The sequence below is a fragment of the Scardinius erythrophthalmus genome (assembly GCF_964197995.2).
Source record: "Scardinius erythrophthalmus genome assembly, chromosome: 25".
In the NCBI taxonomy this organism is placed as follows: Eukaryota; Metazoa; Chordata; class Actinopteri; order Cypriniformes; family Leuciscidae; genus Scardinius; species Scardinius erythrophthalmus.
The window spans coordinates 2,497,260-2,517,853 of record NC_138245.1 but is presented as its reverse complement, the minus strand read 5'-3'; the positions used below and the strand labels follow the sequence as shown (position 1 = coordinate 2,517,853).

The 20,594-nt window shown below is 39.0% G+C and overlaps 1 protein-coding gene across 3 annotated transcripts in view; it reads right to left on the bottom strand.

Annotated features, from left to right (window-relative positions):
* The window catches only part of elmo2 (engulfment and cell motility 2), a 54,588-nt gene extending 39,867 nt beyond the window's left edge, over window positions 1-14,721 (bottom strand). For 2 of the 3 annotated variants that reach the window (XM_081358296.1, XM_081358297.1), the window contains exons 1-5: window positions 14,484-14,721; window positions 12,039-12,118; window positions 6,005-6,045; window positions 4,621-4,693; window positions 150-200 (exon numbers count right to left, since the gene is read on the bottom strand). In XM_081358296.1, coding sequence (XP_081214422.1) covers window positions 150-200; window positions 4,621-4,693; window positions 6,005-6,045; window positions 12,039-12,116 — 243 coding nt within the window. In that variant the 5' untranslated portion in view covers window positions 12,117-12,118; window positions 14,484-14,721. The remainder of the gene's footprint in view (window positions 1-149; window positions 201-4,620; window positions 4,694-6,004; window positions 6,046-12,038; window positions 12,119-14,483) is intronic. The other variant, XM_081358298.1, reaches the window with a different exon arrangement.
* Between the last annotated feature and the right edge of the window lie 5,873 nt (window positions 14,722-20,594).

The window sequence follows — 20,594 nt, the reverse complement described above, 5'->3', positions numbered from 1 at the left end:
GGAGGAGGAGGAGGAGGAGGAGGAGGAAGAGGAGGAGGAGGAGGAGGAGGAGGAAGAGGAGGAGAGGAGGAGGAAGAGGAGGAGGAGGAGGAAGAGGAGGAGGAGGAGGAGGAGGAGGAGGAGGAGGAGGAGGAGGAGGAGTGACTCACAGGAGAGATGGCCAGGCGGAGGATACTGCCGTTCTTCATCTCACTACGACTCTGAAAGACAAACACAGATTATATCCATCAAACTCCTGCGCCACCCAACAGAAAGGGACCTTCTCCGGTTAGAATATTCAATTCAATTCACATTTATTTGCGTAGCGCTTTTCACAATACACATCGTTTACACCCGACGCAAATCTAAAATGTGTTGGTCTGAAGTCGCTTCATTACTCATAGGTGTGGTTTGGGCGTAACGTGAAATAAACCAATCAGAGCGTCATCTCACATTCCCTTTAAGAGCAGGCGCGCTTGTTCCATGGCGGATTGCTATTATAACGGCGGATTTGTCAGGAGCGGTTCACAGCCGAGGAGACCGACGTTCTCGTCAGGGCCGTAAAACACAGAGAAGTGACATTGGGGACGGAGAAACACACCCAAATTAGCTTCACTTAAACAGGCGTATAATAATTTGGGTAAATGTGTAAGCTAGATTTATGCCTATTTTTTTATGCCTATGTATATATCTATACCCGCCCGCGCCCTCAGATCACTTGGACGCGGCTGTGTTCAAGAGATAACAACGATATAAATACTGTTCGTTTTCTCACACAAACCGCTCGTTTCGTGTCTTAGGCCATCAATGTGTACTTACGATGGGGAATTGTTTAATTTGGACTTGATTTGCTCTTTGAGAAAGTGACCACAGACCTGCATTATATGACTGACAGACAAGAACGGTTTGACCTAAAAATATCAAAATTGAAACTACTGCGGGAAAAAAGACACCTACATCTTGGATGCCCTTGAGGTAAGCTAAAACATACCAAAATTTAATTTCAAAGTGAACTATCCCTTTAAATGAATGACTACTAGTCGACTAGAAAAATTCTAGTCTTGAAACTTGGTTGTGGTTTTAAACTCATTTTTATTTTGGTTTTTGAGTAACCGTCTTCTACGCGTGACTTTTATATTACGCAATGCTTTTCACTCGCCTCTAGATGTCCCTCTCAACAGCGCAGCAATACATTAAAATTATTTATTTGATTTATTTACTAGTTAATACTTTGCAACTGCAAAAAAAAAAAAAAAAAATCACATTATTCCTCAATATTTAACAAAATTTTACTGAAAATAAAATTACAATTAAAATAATTATTTGAAAAGAATAGACACAGTAAATTTGACAGGGCCCCCTGCTGGCCCAGTGCCCTTCCGTGCCTGCACACGCTACATTATGGCCAAGCATGCGCCCTTAAAACAGCCTCTGAATAACGCGCCACTGACTTTAGACGAGGTTTCTCCTGGTCTGTGGCGGAATTGTTTTCTGAAACTGTAAAATAGCACCAGGGAACGTTTGCGCCGGAACACGCCTCCTCTTTTCCCTGAACCGCCCCCGGGAGCGCAAGTTCATTCCCTAATTTACTGACGTGCGTCTGTGGAGGGAAAAGTCCGCTGTGCGTCGGGTGCAAAATAGGAATGATAAATGAAGTCAATTGCGCTGGGAGCAAGATAGGGCCCTTTATTTTACAGTGTCATTGTTAAAATGTTACATGTACTTAACATAGTAATAACAGTAAATTATGCATAATTACATGCAACTAACCCTCAACCAAACCCTAATCCTACCCAAACCCTATAGTAAGTACATGTAGTTGATTATTATTACTCAGTACTTAAATATATAATTGCACTGTAATAATGACACCTAAAAATAAAGGGTTACACAACGAGTGGATCTCTGAGCCAGGGCTGCCAACTCTCACGCATTGAGCGTGAGATTCACGCAATTGACACTTTTCACACGCTCTCACGCCACACATCCATTTTCTCATGCACAGAAAAATTGCGGGGCAAAGAGGTACTATTAATATTAAACTAATTCTCAGCTCTTAGATTCCGTCAATTTTATTACGAAAATTCAGACAAAAATACGTTTGGCGCTTGTAAATGTGACGTGACAGATCGCTGAGCGCCTCAGCTCAAGTGCACGTGAACCGATCATCTGTTACTTTTTTATTTAAAGATGCAGTACAACTTACCGAACGTATACATAATATCGACCAATTAGTGTTTTTCAACCACTGAAAGAGGTCAATATATAGCAGCAGGAGAACAATTATGTCACATAACGTTACATTTACCTCAGGAAAGCCATTTAATGACCATAGCATGTTAATTGAATAGAAAAAATAGCTAGAGACGAGATTTTGCTGAGCACTATATTACATATTTATTATATTTACTTATGTCATTAAATAATTGTTATTATAACAAAAAATTGCATTTTAATTTAATTTAATTTGTTATTTTTAACCTTTAATAATACCAGCAGATTGGGCCCTCTATGTTTACAGCATTAGGTGAGATTTTTTTTTTTTTTATAAAATTTAAAATAAACATGTATCCAAATTAGTCAATATTGAATCAAAATCAGAATCAAATCACAAGAATGGAATTGAAATCTTGACATTTTTGTCAAGCAATAATAATCTGTATCCTACCAGTCATTGTACAATGTAAACATTGTAACATGTTGTCACTAAACTTCATAAAATTCTATTTAGTTAACAAATGTTCTGACAATCACAATTACACATATTGTGATGCAATATTTGTTTTTACACCCCCCCCCCACGTATACTAAATGTTTTAAGGTATGAAGAAGAAGGAAAAAACATTTAAATATGTAATTTTGGTGATCAAAGATGTGTTTTAAGGGATAAAATGATCGACTACAGAAGGACTTTAAAGCACCTTAATGTACTAAAACAGCGATATTAAAAGATCCAAGTTCAGTATATCCAGCTGTAACGGGGTTTAGATGTTATGGGAAGAAGGAGGCGGGAACCGGCGGACATTCAAACATATTTAATAAATAAATACACAAATACAAAAATAAAAAGTAAAAGCCAGCAGCCCCTCACGGACGACTGCTGGCAACACAAACCAAAAACAAAACATCAACTAAAACACAGGCCTGTCCTCTCTCGCTCTTCACTGTCGTCGCTCCTCCTTTATGCCTCCGCTCCTCCGTGAGAGATGCGAGACCGGTGCGTCTCACAGGTGTAGCTCATCATAATTACGCCACCGGCCTCGCGCCGTCCTCCCACGGCCCTCGGCCTCGTCCTGCTCGCCACATACCCCCATCGCCCCTCGCCACATACCCCCATCGCCCCTCACATACTCCCCCCCCTCCCCCCTCCCCGGGGGGACCGATCACGGCGGCTGCGGTACCTGGGGGTATGGACAGACGAGGCGAGAGTACAGGAGACGGAAGCATGAGGAGCGACAGAGACGAGAGAGGGGAGAGAGGAAAAAAAAAAAAAAAAAAAAATTCTTGATCCGGTTCCCGGACACACTGCCGCTCGGTCCTCAACCAGCTGAGAGTCACTCGCGGTGCAATGCGATGGTACTGGACATCCGTTGGGGGACGGCTCGACACTCGTCCGCCTCCTGGCGGACGGCGATGACTCCTCCTTCCGAGGGCAGCCGGCAGCGAGCCTCCCGTCCCCTGCTCCGCCCCCATCATGGCCGACGGCAACAGGCTCCGGCCCACGGCGAACGGGAGCGACTCCTCCGCTCCCTCGCGGACGGCAGCCACCCCTCCTCGGCCCAGGAGTACGGCAGCGAAGCGTCCGTCCCTCCTGATCTTCTATCGCTCCAGCACCATCGCCTCGGGCAGCAATCGGCGGCCACGGCTCCCTCGTGCTGCCCGACCTCCTCAGCACCGCGATCTCTCCCAGCAGCGAGGGCTCTCTGACAGTGCGTCCCTCCTTCCTCCCGGGTTTCGGCACCAATGTAACGGGGTTTAGATGTTATGGGAAGAAGGAGGCGGGAACCGGCGGACATTCAAACATATTTAATAAATAAATACACAAATACAAAAATAAAAAGTAAAAGCCAGCAGCCCCTCACGGACGACTGCTGGCAACACAAACCAAAAACAAAACATCAACTAAAACACAGGCCTGTCCTCTCTCGCTCTTCACTGTCGTCGCTCCTCCTTTATGCCTCCGCTCCTCCGTGAGAGATGCGAGACCGGTGCGTCTCACAGGTGTAGCTCATCATAATTACGCCACCGGCCTCGCGCCGTCCTCCCACGGCCCTCGGCCTCGTCCTGCTCGCCACATACCCCCATCGCCCCTCGCCACACCAGCTTATTGATGATGCATACTACACACAGGCGAGCAGACGAACCCAGGATATTAATGCAACATGCTGAATGCCTAAGGTTTTCTTTAAAAAAACGCTTAACGAGAAACTGTGTGTTGCGTTTATATTCTGGGTTCATCCGCTCGCCTGTACATAGCATCATCAATAAGGTTTATACTGAATTTGGTCTTTTAATAAGTCTTAATACATTAGTACTTAGTAAAAATGACTGGAGGTCAATGGAAGAAAGCCTTGTTTTCGTTCCTGTAAGTGTGTGACGTCGCGTGAAAACTGAGAATATCCAGTTGCAGTGGATCTTCACCTGTTCAGTGATGTAGAGCTGCGGCCCGTCAGCGTAACGCAGGGCGAACTGCTCCGACCCCGACAGAGACCATCTACAACACACACAACACACACTGATGTCACATGATCCAGCATCTCAGTCACTGTGACCCAGACACACATCATGCACTAAACAATCAGCTTTCTGATGAGGAATTACGCTCCTGCTCAGATATAATCACCAAAACACTGGAGAGAGAGAACATGAACGCTAAAGATGTGAATAATCATGTTGTTTGTTCATGCACTGGTCAGTTTTCAGGTCTATTTTGGTCTTTTTTCAGACTAGTAAAAAGAAAACATCCAAAATGCACATTTAAGTGTTTATTTTATTGCACTTTATCTGTAGATTTCAATTCCGATCCATATCTTTGAAGGCTGAGAGTCAGAAATCTCCACTTCAGCAGCTTCACACACACCACACTTGCCAACAGTATATTCATATTCATATATTGTTCATATATCATTCGCCTGGTTTATGCAACGTTTTCCTCTTGAAAGTGTGGTGAAAATGTGTTTTGTTCAGTCTGTTGATGGAGTGATACACTGCAAAAAATGCTTTTCTTACTCAGTATTTTTGTCTTGTTTCCAGTCCAAATATCTACAAATTCTTAAATGAATATGCATTTACTAAAGTAGTAAAATGCCAAAAGATATTATGTTTTCTGGGGAAATAAATCAATATTAAGTGAGTTGATGCTTAAAACAGGCAAAAATATCTGCCAATTCTGTTTGAATTAAGATTATTTTTCTTACCCCATTGGCAGATAATTTAGCTTTTTTTAGGCAGAAAATCACTTAATTTTGATTTATTTCCCCAGAAAACAGGACATAATATATTATGTCATTTTACTCATCTAGTAAATGCTTCTTGATTTGAAGAATTTTTTTATATTTGGACTGAAAACAAGACATAATACTAAGTAAGAAAAGCATTCTCTCAGTGTAAAAAAGACTAAAAAAGAAAAGAACTTTAACTTTAACAAGAAGTTTGAATCTGGCTTTATCCAATGTTCAGATTTCTGTTGTGGAAATGTATGCAAATCAGTGCACTTTTAATTAGACATTACCTCATTTGCATGTTTAAACTTACAATTACAGAAAACCTGTGATGCAAAAAATGTTTGCAATATAAACTGAAATTGGACATTTTTCACAAAACAACGACACTGTGATATAAACCAGTGGTTCAGTGTGTAAAATAACACATCTCACACTAGATTCATGCACGTCTCTGAGAGTTTAGTTAGCAGTGAGTGAAAATAAACTCAGATTTGAGGTCAGGTTTAGTTCAGGTCATTCAGAGAGACGTGAGTGTGTGAATTCAGCATGTCATGTCATGTGTTTAGCTTTAGCAAACTTACCCATCACACACTTCTCTAATGATGGACGCCAGTGGCTTCTTCTGCAACACACACACACACACACACACACACACACACACACACATTACAGACTCTCTGCTGTGAATCTCTTTAATCAAACAGCACATGTAGCTTCTGCACAAACACTACAGTAATTACTAGTGGTCGACTGATATATTGCCATGACCTATATACAGACCCTTTCCAAAAAATTTGAATATCATGGAAAAGTTTATTTATTTCCATAATTCCATTCAAAACGTTAAACTTCCATAGATTATAGATTCAGGGCCCACAACTTAAACGATTTCAAGTATTAATTTGTTTATTTGTACATAATTTGGACTTCCAGCTCATAAAACCCACGAAAACAGGATTTCAAAAAATTAGAATATTACATGAAATCACACAGTAATCACACAGTGATACCATGGTCATTGAAGCAGGTTTTGGTTCTTTTGGCAGTGTGGGCAGGTGCAAATCCTACTGGGAAATGAAGTCAGCATGAAGTGCTCTGAACATGTCCTGGTAGACGGCTGCGTTGAGTGGACAGCACAGTGGACCAACACCAGCCGATGACATGGCTCCCCAAACCAACACAGACTGTGGAAACTTCACACTGGACTTCAAGCATCTTGGATTGTGTGCCTCTCCATTCTTCCTCCAGACTCTGGGACCTTGGTTTCCAAATGAGATGCAAAATTTGCTCTCATCAGAAAAGAGGACTTTGGTCCACTCTGCTTTATTAAATCCAGAGTCAACGCAGCCGTCTACCAGGACATGTTCAGAGCACTTCATGCTCAATGACCATGGTATCACTGTGTAATTACTGTGTGATTTCATGTAATATTCAAATTTTTTGAAATCCTGTTTTCGTGGGTTTTATGAGCTGGAAGCCCAAATTATGTACAAATAAACAACTAAATAGGCTACTTGAAATCGTTTAAGTTGTGGGCCCTGAATCTATAATCTATGGAAGTTTAACGTTTTGAATGGAATTATGGAAATAAAGAAACTTTTCCATGATATTCAAATTTTTTGGAAAGGGTCTGTATATCAGTTTATATTTGGCATGTTTTAATTATCAGCATCAGCTGATTATTTTTTCTGTTTAGCCCATATGTCGGACGCAGAACTTTTATTTTGAAAGTGATGACCAGCGCCTTCGTGTCCAACGGTTCACACCACGTTTTTCCACGAGATTCCGACTTGTAAAAAGCGTTCACGTCCTTCTTCGTGTAATTGCTACTCTGTCTTGTAGAACGTCACAGGTTTTCATCTTGTAATTACAACGTTGTTACAATTGTTCTTCTCTTTCTGTTCCATTTGTAAGAACTGAACTGGGAAAAAGGGCTTTTATTATTCGGTCACTTGAAGAAGACGCAATGATGTCCAATTGTTTTTAAGTGTTTTAATTTTTCACTTGTTGTTTTGATGTGTGTGTGTGTGTGTGTGTGTGTGTGTGTGTGTGTGTGTGTGTGTGTGTGTGTGTGTGTGTGTGTGTGTGATTGAAACTGCTGGCCATTCTTGGCCAGGACACTCCTGTGAGAGAGATGTTTAATCTCAGCGAAAGCAGCACATTCTCCGTCTTCATTGGTTTGCGGTCGTTGCTTAAAGGAATCTTCTTCTTCTACGCCTTATCAGCACTCAGCTAGTGAGTCCGACGTGGGCTCCAATACGTTCACCTAGTTCTCTCCAAATATTTCTGTCCCATGCCACAATTGATGCTTGGTGTAAACTCATACTTGTCCGATATTCGATCGATCTTATCCATGTGGCCTTCGGTTTTCCTTGTTTTCTTTTACCATCTACTTTTCCTTGTAATACCGTCCTCGCTATACGCTCTTCGTTCATTCTCAGCACATGCCCTAGCCACCTATGCTGCCTCTCATGTACTACTTGCACAATCATTTGATGGCACCCCGTACGCTGTCGTATTATCTCGTTACGGATTTTGTCTAATCTGCTAACCCTGAGTATCTTCCTTAGGGCTGCCATTTCGAATACAAGGAGTTTTTTCTCTTCTGCTTTTTTAAGAGTCCAAGTTTCACAGCCGTATAGCGCTATTGGCTGGATCAGTGCTTTATACAAGCGCATCTTGGTGTGTATGCTGATTCCTCTGCCTTTCCATGTCTTTTGGAGATCGCCCATTGAACTTAGCGCTGTAGCGGTTCTGATGCGAATATCTTGCATACTTATATGCACGAGGAATAGCTTAAAGGAATAGTTCACTTAAAACTGAAAATTCTGTCATCATTTACTCACCCTCAAGTTGTTTCAAACCTGTGTGAATTTCTGTCTTCTGCTGAACACAAAGGAAGATATTTTGAAGAATGTTAGGAACCAAACAGTTGATGGACCCCATTGACTTCCATTATATTTTTTTTCCTACTATGGAAGTCAATGGGCGGTTCACAGCCGAGGAGACCGACGTTCTCGTCAGGGCCGTAAAACACAGAGAAGTGACATTGGGGACGGAGAAACACACCCAGATTAGCTTCGGTTAAACAGGCGTATGATGATTTGGGTAAATGTGTAAGCTAGATTTATGCCTATTCTTTCACCTCTTCATGGACACAACAATGATTTCCTTCGTGTGGAATAATTTTCCTTGTAATTATGTATGATTTGCAAAATGTAAACTTCTGCATCTGTGTAGATGAGAGAAGTAAAGTGTGTGTGCGTTGTGCACACGCTACATTATGGCCAAGCATGCGCCCTTAAAGGGGGGGTGAAATGCTCATTTTCACTCAATCTCCTGTTAATCTTGAGTACCTATAGAGTAGTATTGCATCCTTCATATCTCCAAAAAGTCTTTTAGTTTTATTATATTTATAAGAGAAAATAGGCTGTACCGAGTCTTTCCGGAAAAAAACGAGCGTCTGGAGGCGGGCCGTGTGGGCGAAGCCAGAGCCATAGAGAGAATCCTTCGATCTGGGCTTTGTTTATAAAACATTCATCTTCGAAATGCAGGGAACAAACAGTCTACACAACTCGTTTCTGCATCCACTGTTCCTAACGCTGGGTTCTTTGGTAAGCTTTCCCTCACCAAAAACACTTTGGAGACACTATGCAGCGCTGCCGATGATTTCCTGTTGAAGCGCGTTGAGGTGCGCGGTCGCGCTTTTCCGGGAGAAATGCTCATATAAGGAGTTCCACTCTGGTCTACGTCATTAGATCCACGGTCAAAAAAAAACCAGCCGAAACTTGTACCAACCCGGAAGTAAGATTTTCGGCACAGAAATTCTCCGTTATTCGTCAAAAATATTTTTAAAAAACTTTGGCCATGTTAAGCATGAGAATCCATCTCTTTAACACTGTAAACAACTCTGAATACATGAAACACCATTGTACCTCCCCCCTTTAAAACAGCATCTGAATAACGCGCCACTGACTTTAGACGAGGTTTCTCCTGGTCTGTGGAGGAATTGTTTTCTGAAACTGCAAAATAGCACCAGGGAACGTTTGCGCGGGAACACGCCTCCTCTTTTCGCTGAACCGCCCCCGGGAGCGCAAGTTCATTCCCTAATTACCGACGTGCGTCTGTGGAGGGAAAAGTCCGCTGTGCGTCAGGTGCAAAATAGGAATGATACATGAAGTCAATTGAACTTGATAGGGCCCTTTAACTCTTTCCCCACCAATGACGAGATTTTCCGGCAATCCGTGTTTTCACTGTCATACATTAGGGGACGAAACAGTACATTTAATAGTATTTTCCGAAATAGTGCAGCATCTCCGGATCCGGAATAGACATTGTTTTTACTATTAAATTCCCACAGATGAACGGGGGATTTCCTTCAAAATGTGTAACCTTAGTCATTTTCCTCTTGCTTTTACATCAGTACAGTAGTGGCTGATAACTGTATTTACTGTGGTACTGTGACTGAAAATATCACCATAATTCCATTTTTGTAAAAAAAGGAAAGGAGCATAATGTGCTTTAAGAGGACAGTGTATTGGTCAAAAATGTCAGCAGGTCAAAGAACAGCAACAGCACAAATCAACCTGCATGTGTTGGTGTCACTAATTACTGAGTAATTAGTTACTGTAATTTAATTACTTTTTTGCAGTCCTTAAGAGCAGGACCAATAGACTCAAAAACAGTTTTTTTCCCTTGGGCCATCAGGTCAGTGAATTCATGTGTGTGTACACTATGATGTGTAAATGAGGTATATATGTCTTACTTCTCTCTTTTTTTTTCTTTCTTTTTAATGTTTATATATTTATTATATTTATTATGCACTGGCCGCAGATGCACTGCAATGTCATTGTATACCTGATGTGCAATGACAATAAAGATTCTTATCTTAAGTTCGGGATTACTCTTAATGTTTCTGTAATTTAATTACAGTTACTTCTGATGTAATTGAGCTAAATACTGTGTATAGACCAATCCGATCTCACAGCAATTCGTACGCATTTTATGAGGTGGCTTAAACATACGACCTCACTCGTACAAACTCGTACCAATTAGCCACCTTGTAAAATAAGTATGAAATGTCATGAGATCAGACTGGTCTTAACTAGAACAATTTTATATAAAACAATAGTGGGTTTAACATCAAAATGTATTGTCTGATGTTAAAAAGTATGTTTATGATGTAACCTTCTCCCTTTAAATTGTTTGGTCAGTTTAAGGATAATTCATGCAATTATATAGTATTTATTTGAAAGAATTAAAGCAGTTTCATGTCTATCCTTGTATTATTCAGCTGATTGAGGTTGATATGGGTTTTAGAAAGTAATTAGTAATCAAAGTAATTAAATACTTTTTAGAGAGAGTAATTAGTACACTGCCGTGCAAAGGCAAAAGACCGTAACTTCGTTTTTGGTCGAAAATGAGTTATTTATATTTTTGGCACATTCAAGACCTTCTTTATCATGTGGATAAGTATCTTGAATCAATTCCGTTTATTTTTCTAGAAAATAATGATTTGTCTTAACAGTAACTTCCAAAAGCCCATGAGAAACCAAGGCAGAACACCGTAACATCAGTTACCGCTCTTTGGCTTTGTTTTGCTCAAATTACGAGTTACGGTGCTCTGCCTTTGTTTAGCCGCGCATCAATATGAAGTTACGGTGCCGGTGTTCAATCAAATAATGCTACCTACCAGATTGTAAGGTTATCTGCCTTTGTTTTAATGTCCATTAAAATTAAAATTACGGTGTATCCTGTCACTGTGTACTTTGTACAGCTGCCATCAGTCGCTCTAACTTCTGATGTCCTCAGAGCGGTCAGAACATTTAGTATGGTCTGCTCCATCGACAAACGTGCGATTACGATCGCGAAGGATTATGCAGAGTTGACAGAAAAACGTTACACATTGCCGTATCAGATGAATACATCCATGAATTAAAACTCGCAAACTAGCTGGCAGAGTGCCAAAACTTCGCCTTCAGCCCCGCCCTAAACGCGGTCGAGTCAACGCTGGACTAATAGGAGGTATTTTGTCATGTCAAATGTATTAATAATGCCATCAGAATGCAACCAAAGCACAGGATAGCAATAAGTAGATGGCTATAAATAATTGTAAATCATACAAAATAAATGCCATGATCACTAGATTTTATACAGGTGTGTACTATAATGATTTTGTTAATGGTGATCAGCAACTAAATATTGATAATGTGGAAGTTACTGCCTTTTGCCTTGGTATGACCTCTCACTTTTTGCTGACAATACAAAGGCAGAGTACAGTAACTTTAAAATAGTGGTCAAAAGTCAAGTTTGAGCTCAAGATTTTTTTATGTATATAATTTCCATTACTAAAACATCTATTTGCCAAATTTCCAGTGTCCTACCTATAATTAATTAAGCGGGACAACTAAAAATCTTTAAAGTCATTTTTCTCAGTTCCACACTCTAGCGACTTAAGGTCTTTTGCCTTTGTAGGGCAGTACAGTAATCTAATTGACTGTTGACTAATTGAATCTAACACTGTTGACGAGGTAATTAGTAACTAATAATTAATTACTTTTTTAGAGTAACTTACCCAACACTGTCAGAGATACTAGTATATAAGTATAACAATACCTGGTCAATTTCGATGAGTTGAGCGTTTGCGCCGGGCCACTCGATGGCCACCTTCACGATGTCCGACGGAGGCGGCATGACTGAAACACACACCATCAGATCACACACACATCAGTGACAAACTTCCTCATCACGGATATCACATCTATGGCTTGTTTTTGCCACAGAATAAAACATTTTAGAGATATTCTTTTTTTCTCACAACTCTGACTTTATATCACACAATTCTGACTTTATAACACGCAATTGTGACTTTATGACACAATTCTGACTTTATTACACAATTGCGACTTAATATCACACAATTCTGACTTAATATCACACAATTCTGACTTTATAACACACAATTCTGACTTAACACAATTGCGACTTAATATCATACAATTCTGACTTTATATCACACAATTCTGACTTTATAACACATAATTCTGACTTAACACAATTGCGACTTAATATCATACAATTCTGACTTAATATCACACAATTCTGACTTTATAACACATAATTCTGACTTAACACAATTGCGACTTAATATCACACAATTCTGACTTAATATCACACAATTCTGACTTTATAACACACAATTCTGACTTAACACAATTGCGACTTAATATCATACAATTCTGACTTTATATCACACAATTCTGACTTTATAACACATAATTCTGACTTTATAACACAATTGAGACTTAATATCACACAATTCTGACTTTATGACGCAATTCTAACTTTATAACACAATTGCGACTTAATATCACGCAATTCTGACTTTATGACTCGCAATTGCGACTTAATATCACGCAATTCTGAGATAAAAAAATCACAATTACCATTTTTATTTTTTATTCTGTGGCGGAAACAAGCTTCCATACAAATCAGCAATGGCACGTACACAACATATTTAAACAGCAGAATATATCAGTTTCTGCTCTCCCATTGGTAGTCTCTGCCTCACTGCTCATTTGCATATCTGTAGCTTGGCCAGCGGTGGGCAACCCTCATAGAAACACACTGACGTGCGGTGGCTGTGAAACACTGAACACACATCAGTATGCTGCACACACACCACTGACTCCAACATGCTTTCTTATAGAAATGTGAACAGAGCTCAAGATGAATCTCTCAAACACTTGTTATGTTTAAAATCCTTGTTTTAATTACAACTGTAAAAAGTCTGAGTATGTTTTTCGGGATTATAACAACAGAGAGAACATTAAATCTAATTTTAGCTCAAGAAGATTCTTAAATAGTTTCCATTATGCGTTTATTTTACATTTGTGTTTCAATCATTGTCTGCATCACTCATGAAGACACTCATAAAAAGTAGAATAATATTGCTTTAAACTCCCTAGAAGAAACACAGAGGAATTTGCATATCAGGTCGCATACAGTTCATTAACTTCTCGAAAACTCAGTTCCCAGAGAGCCACCGCCCTGCAGAGTTTAGTCACAACTTGAATGATCATACCTGTAGTTTTCACACAAACCTGAAGGACTTGATTAAGCTGGATCAGGTATAAGCTATAAAGTTTTGCACCCGTTAATTCTTATTTACATTCTTCTTAATTTCATCTTTCATCTTGTCTTCCAACCTTAATTCTTAACTCAAGATTTTAGGGTAACAGATGTTACACATTTTACTTGTACGTACTATAGTAATAACAGTAAATTATGCATGACCCTAATTACAAGCAAATAACCCGGTAGCACTTTATTTTAGTCTTGTTCTGCATGTACATACTATTATAGTACAATAACTGAGTAATAACTAAGGTAATGACACTCAACCTAACCTTAACCCATGTTACCCAGTTCTTTCTTTACATGTACTGTAAAATAAAGTGCAACCCCAAACCCTATAGTAGTACATGTAGTTAACATTACTTGTATAACCTTAAAACAAAAGTATAACCCAGATTTTAAAAAGTTATGTTTCCTAAGAGAAATTAATCACCATGGTTACACAGACAGGATTCTAAAATAGAATGCTACACAAACGACCCCTCTATGACATAATCGAGATGACGTCACAACAAACCGAACACAACAATCAGTGTGATTTCTTGTCATTTACGCTTATGGATTATGGATTTCGCACAGTGATATGATCTGTGACACTGTATCGTGCGTTTATAGTGCTTGATACTGTCAGTTCTATTAATGGAATAGTTCGACACATATCGAGATGAAAGAAAGAACATGACGTTTAAATGACACTAGTAAACACGAACGTTATTGAATGTGCGTCGATTTAATGCGAATTAAAATCGGAAGCGTTCACACACGCGTCACGCGTTTAACTCCGCAATCTCAGACGCATCGATCATAAAACGGCAAATGGATATGGATTTCCATTAAATCTCAATCTGGCGACATGCAAATAGCGCAAATATCATCGTGACAGCGCTGTCAGACTGAAAGCGAGGGTGTTTTTCATGCTCTTACCCCAAAACCAGCGATAAAACAGTGATGTGTGTGAGCTGCTGTTCAGATGGAGGCTGATGGGCGGAGTTTACGCCATTACATCTTCATCACCACCACACTCTTCCTCAATCTGATCATCACATTCATCTGTTATATACCTCTAATCGTACTATATGATCCAGTACAGAGCGAGCTTCAATCTCTGTATGTATTGTGCATGAATGATTCAGCCCTCCATCTGGCCCCGCCCACAGCGCACAGCAGCCAATCAGCACACGCGCTGCAGTGATTGATGTGATCAAGCCCCGCCCTGTGATTCACTGCAGCAGCATCAGTCCATGACCAGATCTGGTGAACGACTTCATGACTGGTTGACTCGAGACAGATGGGTAAAAGCACTGGAAATAAAGGCTGATGATATGCAGAAAACATCAAAAACTGCTGTGGAAACTGGATGATTATTAAATATAGAAGTGGATTTATTGAACATACCCAGGGGGCAAAGGGGGTTTAGCAGACATGGGCTGCTGTAAAAGGTTGTCATATAAAAATGAAATCTATGATGTCTGAGGATCACAACCTGGGTGGCCAACCCGGTCAACAAGCTGCTGGAAACTTGTAATTAGGGTCAAAACAATGCTACCTCAAATTCGGCTTTAACTCCCAGAATCACCCAAACATGCTAAAACGGTTTAATAATATTCATGAATCGTGAGCCATATCTCCCTGATACTTTATGCTAGAACCAAACTGAGCACACCTTTAGAAAGAGTGGAAGATAAGCTTTCATCTGATACCTTGATTGTACATGTAATTAGAATGTAAGAGTTAACAATGCCTCTTAATTCATAGGTAGGCAAAACAAAAAGAAAAAAATATTGAACATTCCATTTGTAATCGGTGGCATTCTTTTCCCTTTGTTGTTGTTACAATAAACAAATTACCATGTAAAGTTAACTTTTACTGGATGAAATCATATTTTGATGTTTTTTTTTTTACTAACCAGACAGTCCTCATGGCCCATAACACATTTAGAGGGAATTCAATTTCAAGCCTATAATACACAAGATCCAAGAAAGAAGTTTACCATTAACTGGTGTTAATTGTATACTGCTCTGTTTCTGTATGTACAGTATATCGTTTGCATATTTATGCAATATCAATTATTTGTATTGCAATGTCTATTTCTAATATTCTTTCACAAGTGGGATAGCTTTATTTATTCTATTGAAATAAAAAAAGGGATTTGAGGATTTTGGGTTAGGCTGATTAGTTCAATCCTGGTGTTTGGAGTGTGAGACAAAGGTACTGACAACTAAATGCTGAAAGACTAAAACACACAGGAGTCATGTGTGGAGTAGGTTTAAAAGTATTTACTGATTAAAACTGTTACATTAAGTAGCAATTTGTACCAAAAAAAAAAAAAAAAAAAAAACGAAACAGACAAACAGATTACAATTTAGGGTGATAACTAATTTCTGTAATAATGTTTATACAATTTGTTTAGCTGTATGGAATCACCGCTGCTGTCGCTGCTCTAGTGTTTCAGCAGGCTGTGTCCTACTACATTTGGTTGCCAACCCCTAGCAACGGCATCCTATGTAGCATGGAGCAGTTCTTCTGACAACCTTTAACCAGAGATGGGCACAAATACATCAAAAAGTATTTAATTAAAATACAAGTAATTTGTAATTTGAAAATACAAAAATATATTTTTTACAGTCTTCTGTAGTGTAAGTGTGGCGTTAGGTACATGTAAGAGTCTAGAATATTGCAGTATTATTGTTTAGTGCAGAAGATGCGCTTTTAACATACATGTTGCCACATACTGTCATAATAAAATATAATTACGCATATAACACTATATTTGTATTATTTACACAAAAACTAGTTAACGCTGCTGTGAGGATGTTTCTAATAGCGCGGCTGTGACAAAGTTGACAACTTTCTTTCTTCCGACTGCCATTATCTATTTTTTTACTCTTTTTGAAAGTTGTGAAAACACTGTTGTGGCGTTTTTCTTTTGCTATTTGAGCAAATTGGAACACAAAAATTTATATTTAATGTAGTATTTCATTCACTGCTATAGAAGTTAACCCAACTATGATGCCTTACACTTCTGAGAAACCCAGAAATGTGAACAGGGTCAATAGGATGTGTCACATCACGTGATTTACTTGCCAAAAACTGTGATAGGCAATTTGGTAGTCCTATTTGTATTTTATGTCTATGGTCCTAGGGATAGTTCACCCAAAAAGGAAAATTAGCCCATGATTTACTCACCCTGACGTCATCCTAGGTGTATATTACTTTCTTCTTTCAGAAGAATACAATCAGAGTTATATTAAAAAGTGTCGTGGCTCTTCCAAGCTTTATAATGACAGTCAATGGGTATATTTTTCATCAAAGTGCATCTATCCATCATAAAAGTGCATCTGTCCATCATAAAAGTGCATCTGTCCATCATAAAAGTGCATCTATCCATCATAAAAGTGCATCTGTCCATCATAAAAGTGCGTCTATCCATCATAAAAGTGCATCTATCCATCATAAAAGTGCATCTGTCCATCATAAAAGTGCATCTGTCCATCATAAAAGTGCATCTATCCATCATAAAAGTGCATCTGTCCATCATAAAAGTGCATGTGTCAATCATAAAAGTGCCTGTGTCAATCATAAAAGTGCGTCTATCCATCATAAAAGTGCATCTATCCATCATAAAAGTGCGTCTATCCATCATAAAAGTGCATCTGTCCATCATAAAAGTGCATCTATCCATCATAAAAGTGCATCTATCCATCATAAAAGTGCATGTGTCAATCATAAAAGTGCATGTGTCAATCATAAAAGTGCATCTATCCATCATAAAAGTGCATCTATCCATCATAAAAGTGCATGTGTCAATCATAAAAGTGCATGTGTCAATCATAAAAGTGCATCTATCCATCATAAAAGTGCATCTATCCATCATAAAAGTGCATCTGTCCATCATAAAAGTGCATGTGTCAATCATAAAAGTGCATGTGTCAATCATAAAAGTGCATCTATCCATCATAAAAGTGCATCTATCCATCATAAAAGTGCATGTGTCAATCATAAAAGTGCATGTGTCAATCATAAAAGTGCGTCTATCCATCATAAAAGTGCATCTATCCATCATAAAAGTGCGTCTATCCATCATAAAAGTTCATCTGTCCATCATAAAAGTGCATCTATCCATCATAAAAGTGCCTTCTATCCATCATAAAAGTGCATCTGTCCATCATAAAAGTGCATCTATCCATCATAAAAGTGCATCTATCCATCATAAAAGTGCATCTATCCATCATAAAAGTGCATGTGTCAATCATAAAAGTGCATCTATCCATGGATAGATGCACTTTTATGATGGATAGACACACTTTTATGATGGACAGATGCACTTTTATGATGTGTCATAATATATTGCATAAATATGCAAACGATATACTGTACATACAGAAACAGAGCAGTATACAATTAACACCAGTTAATGGTAAACTTCTTTCTTGGATCTTGTGTATTATAGGCTTGAAATTGAATTCCCTCTAAATGTGTTATGGGCCATGAGGACTGTCTGGTTAGTAAAAAAAAAAACATCAAAATATGATTTCATCCAGTAAAAGTTAACTTTACATGGTAATTTGTTTATTGTAACAACAACAAAGGGAAAAGAATGCCACCGATTACAAATGGAATGTTCAATATTTTTTTCTTTTTGTTTTGCCTACCTATGAATTAAGAGGCATTGTTAACTCTTACATTCTAATTACATGTACAATCAAGATATCAGATGAAAGCTTATCTTCCACTCTTTCTAAAGGTGTGCTCAGTTTGGTTCTAGCATAAAGTATCAGGGAGATATGGCTCACGATTCATGAATATTATTAAACCGTTTTAGCATGTTTGGGTGATTCTGGGAGTTAAAGCCGAATTTGAGGTAGCATTGTTTTGACCCTAATTACAAGTTTCCAGCAGCTTGTTGACCGGGTTGGCCACCCAGGTTGTGATCCTCAGACATCATAGATTTCATTTTTATATGACAACCTTTTACAGCAGCCCATGTCTGATTTCCTAAAAAACAGGTGTTTTGCCCCCTGGGTAACACATCTCAAACATGACCTGCTCTATAGAATTAAATTGCTAATTTAAATTGCACTGTTTTTATTCTTGCATTGTCTATTCTGCTGTTTATTGACAAAGCTGCTTAGACATACTCTATAGTTTCTAATGTTTTTACCTTGTGTTTTGACCGTTACCTTAGTACTTAGTTTCGTTCCTTCATGTGAAAATGTGTATGGAATGACAATATAGACCCGAACCCTTAAAATGCAGAAATACTGAAGCAAATATAAACCACATCAGAGAAGAGAAGCACATCAGTGTGTGTGTGTGTGTGTGTGTGTGTGTGTGTTGCACATATGAACTGTCATGTTTTCATCTAACTTTAACTTGAACTAAATCTTGCACACATGTACATCACTGGATGCATAAATGCGCGCGTCAGTGAAGTTTGACTCGTGTACGCTGACGTCATGAAAGGAGGCTCCATCACGTGACATCAGTGACATTGAGTATCCTCTCTGCTGAACATCTGTAAATGAGCTGACAAACACACGTTCAGCAGTTCACTGACTGTGACAGTGTTTAATGCTCTTATGCCACCTCTAGATCTTCATTTTTTTGTGTCGCTGCAAGCGGCTGCTATGGATACAGCTTCACTGTTACTCCGTCGTCATGGAAACACATTCATTCTTGGACATATAAGCACTGTCTCTGAACCCATGACCTCATCGCTGCAAGCACCACACACTACTGTTTGAGCTATTAAATTCCCTTAAATCATCCGACATCAGAATTTTAACTGTGTTAGGGTGTAATAAAACATTATAGCATCTCTGAAGCTGACACTGTACAATGTTACAGTGTTATATAACAATATTCAGCCTTGAGTCACTCTAAAATTACATATTTCCATCATTAGAAATCCATCATGTGCATTGATTTAGTCCCCCTGTGGTAAAAATCCAGCTTTTAATGTTGTTTATGTGTCTATGTGGTGTTTTTAATATGCTTTAACACAAACCATGTGTAAGTTCATAAGTCGACAGCATTGCTGAGTATTTCCTCCTTAAAACTGCAGTGAACCAAAGACAGTCTCAAAAACACGCTTTGAAATCGCTGGTGTTTCTGACGTCACAAACTACCTTGTAACCAATCAGATCAACGAGTGATCGTCAACCAGTGGATCTCTGAGCTGAGTGAGTGAGTGGAGGCGGGGCTCATTTGCATATTCATAGAACCGCGCATACTAAATGAGGCAAGGGTGTCGAGTTACATTCAAGATATTTTAAGGCATGAACTTGCCTTAAAGGTAAAAGGTGAGTTTTAAGGGATAAAATGATTGACTACAGGAGGACTTTAAGGCTTTAGTGTTTGTGGATGAGGCGTCTTCAGCTTCAGATGTGAGTTCGGGTGGAGATCGGCAGCTCAGGGTCTGGAAAGTGACTTTGTACCTCATTGTGAAGGATTCAAAGATTCAATGCCAGTCCAATCTTGAAATGACAAGAGCTTATGAGGAGCTGCGCAGCAAACACTGATAGGAAAGTCATGTGAGGCTGTATGAACACAGAACAGGAGAGGACCGAACACTGAGCCTTGAGGCACACCGCAGATCTGTGATGCCTTTGTTTATGGCCCATTTGAAATCATTTCCGGGAAGAAACTCCTGATTCCTCGACCCATCATATCTTCACATCACGTTACATTTTTCTAAACGTCATAATCATTTGTTAACAAACAAGTATTCATTACTTCAATGAGCTCATTGTTTCTGCCTTCAATTATTACATTGTTTAAATTAATACGTTTAGCTAACTGTGATTTGTATATGTACATTTCTGAAATACATAACTTAGACAGTCTCCTCTGATTACAGATCACTCTAAATTGTAATGTGGACTCGTGCATTTTCTGCAAAGCTGCTTTGAAACGATGTGTATTGTGAAAAGCGCTACACGAATAAATGTAAAATGAATTGAATATGTGTCATCCACTCCATCTGTGATAAACCCAGCATGCTTATACGTTCAAAATCTGCACAGAAAGCATCTT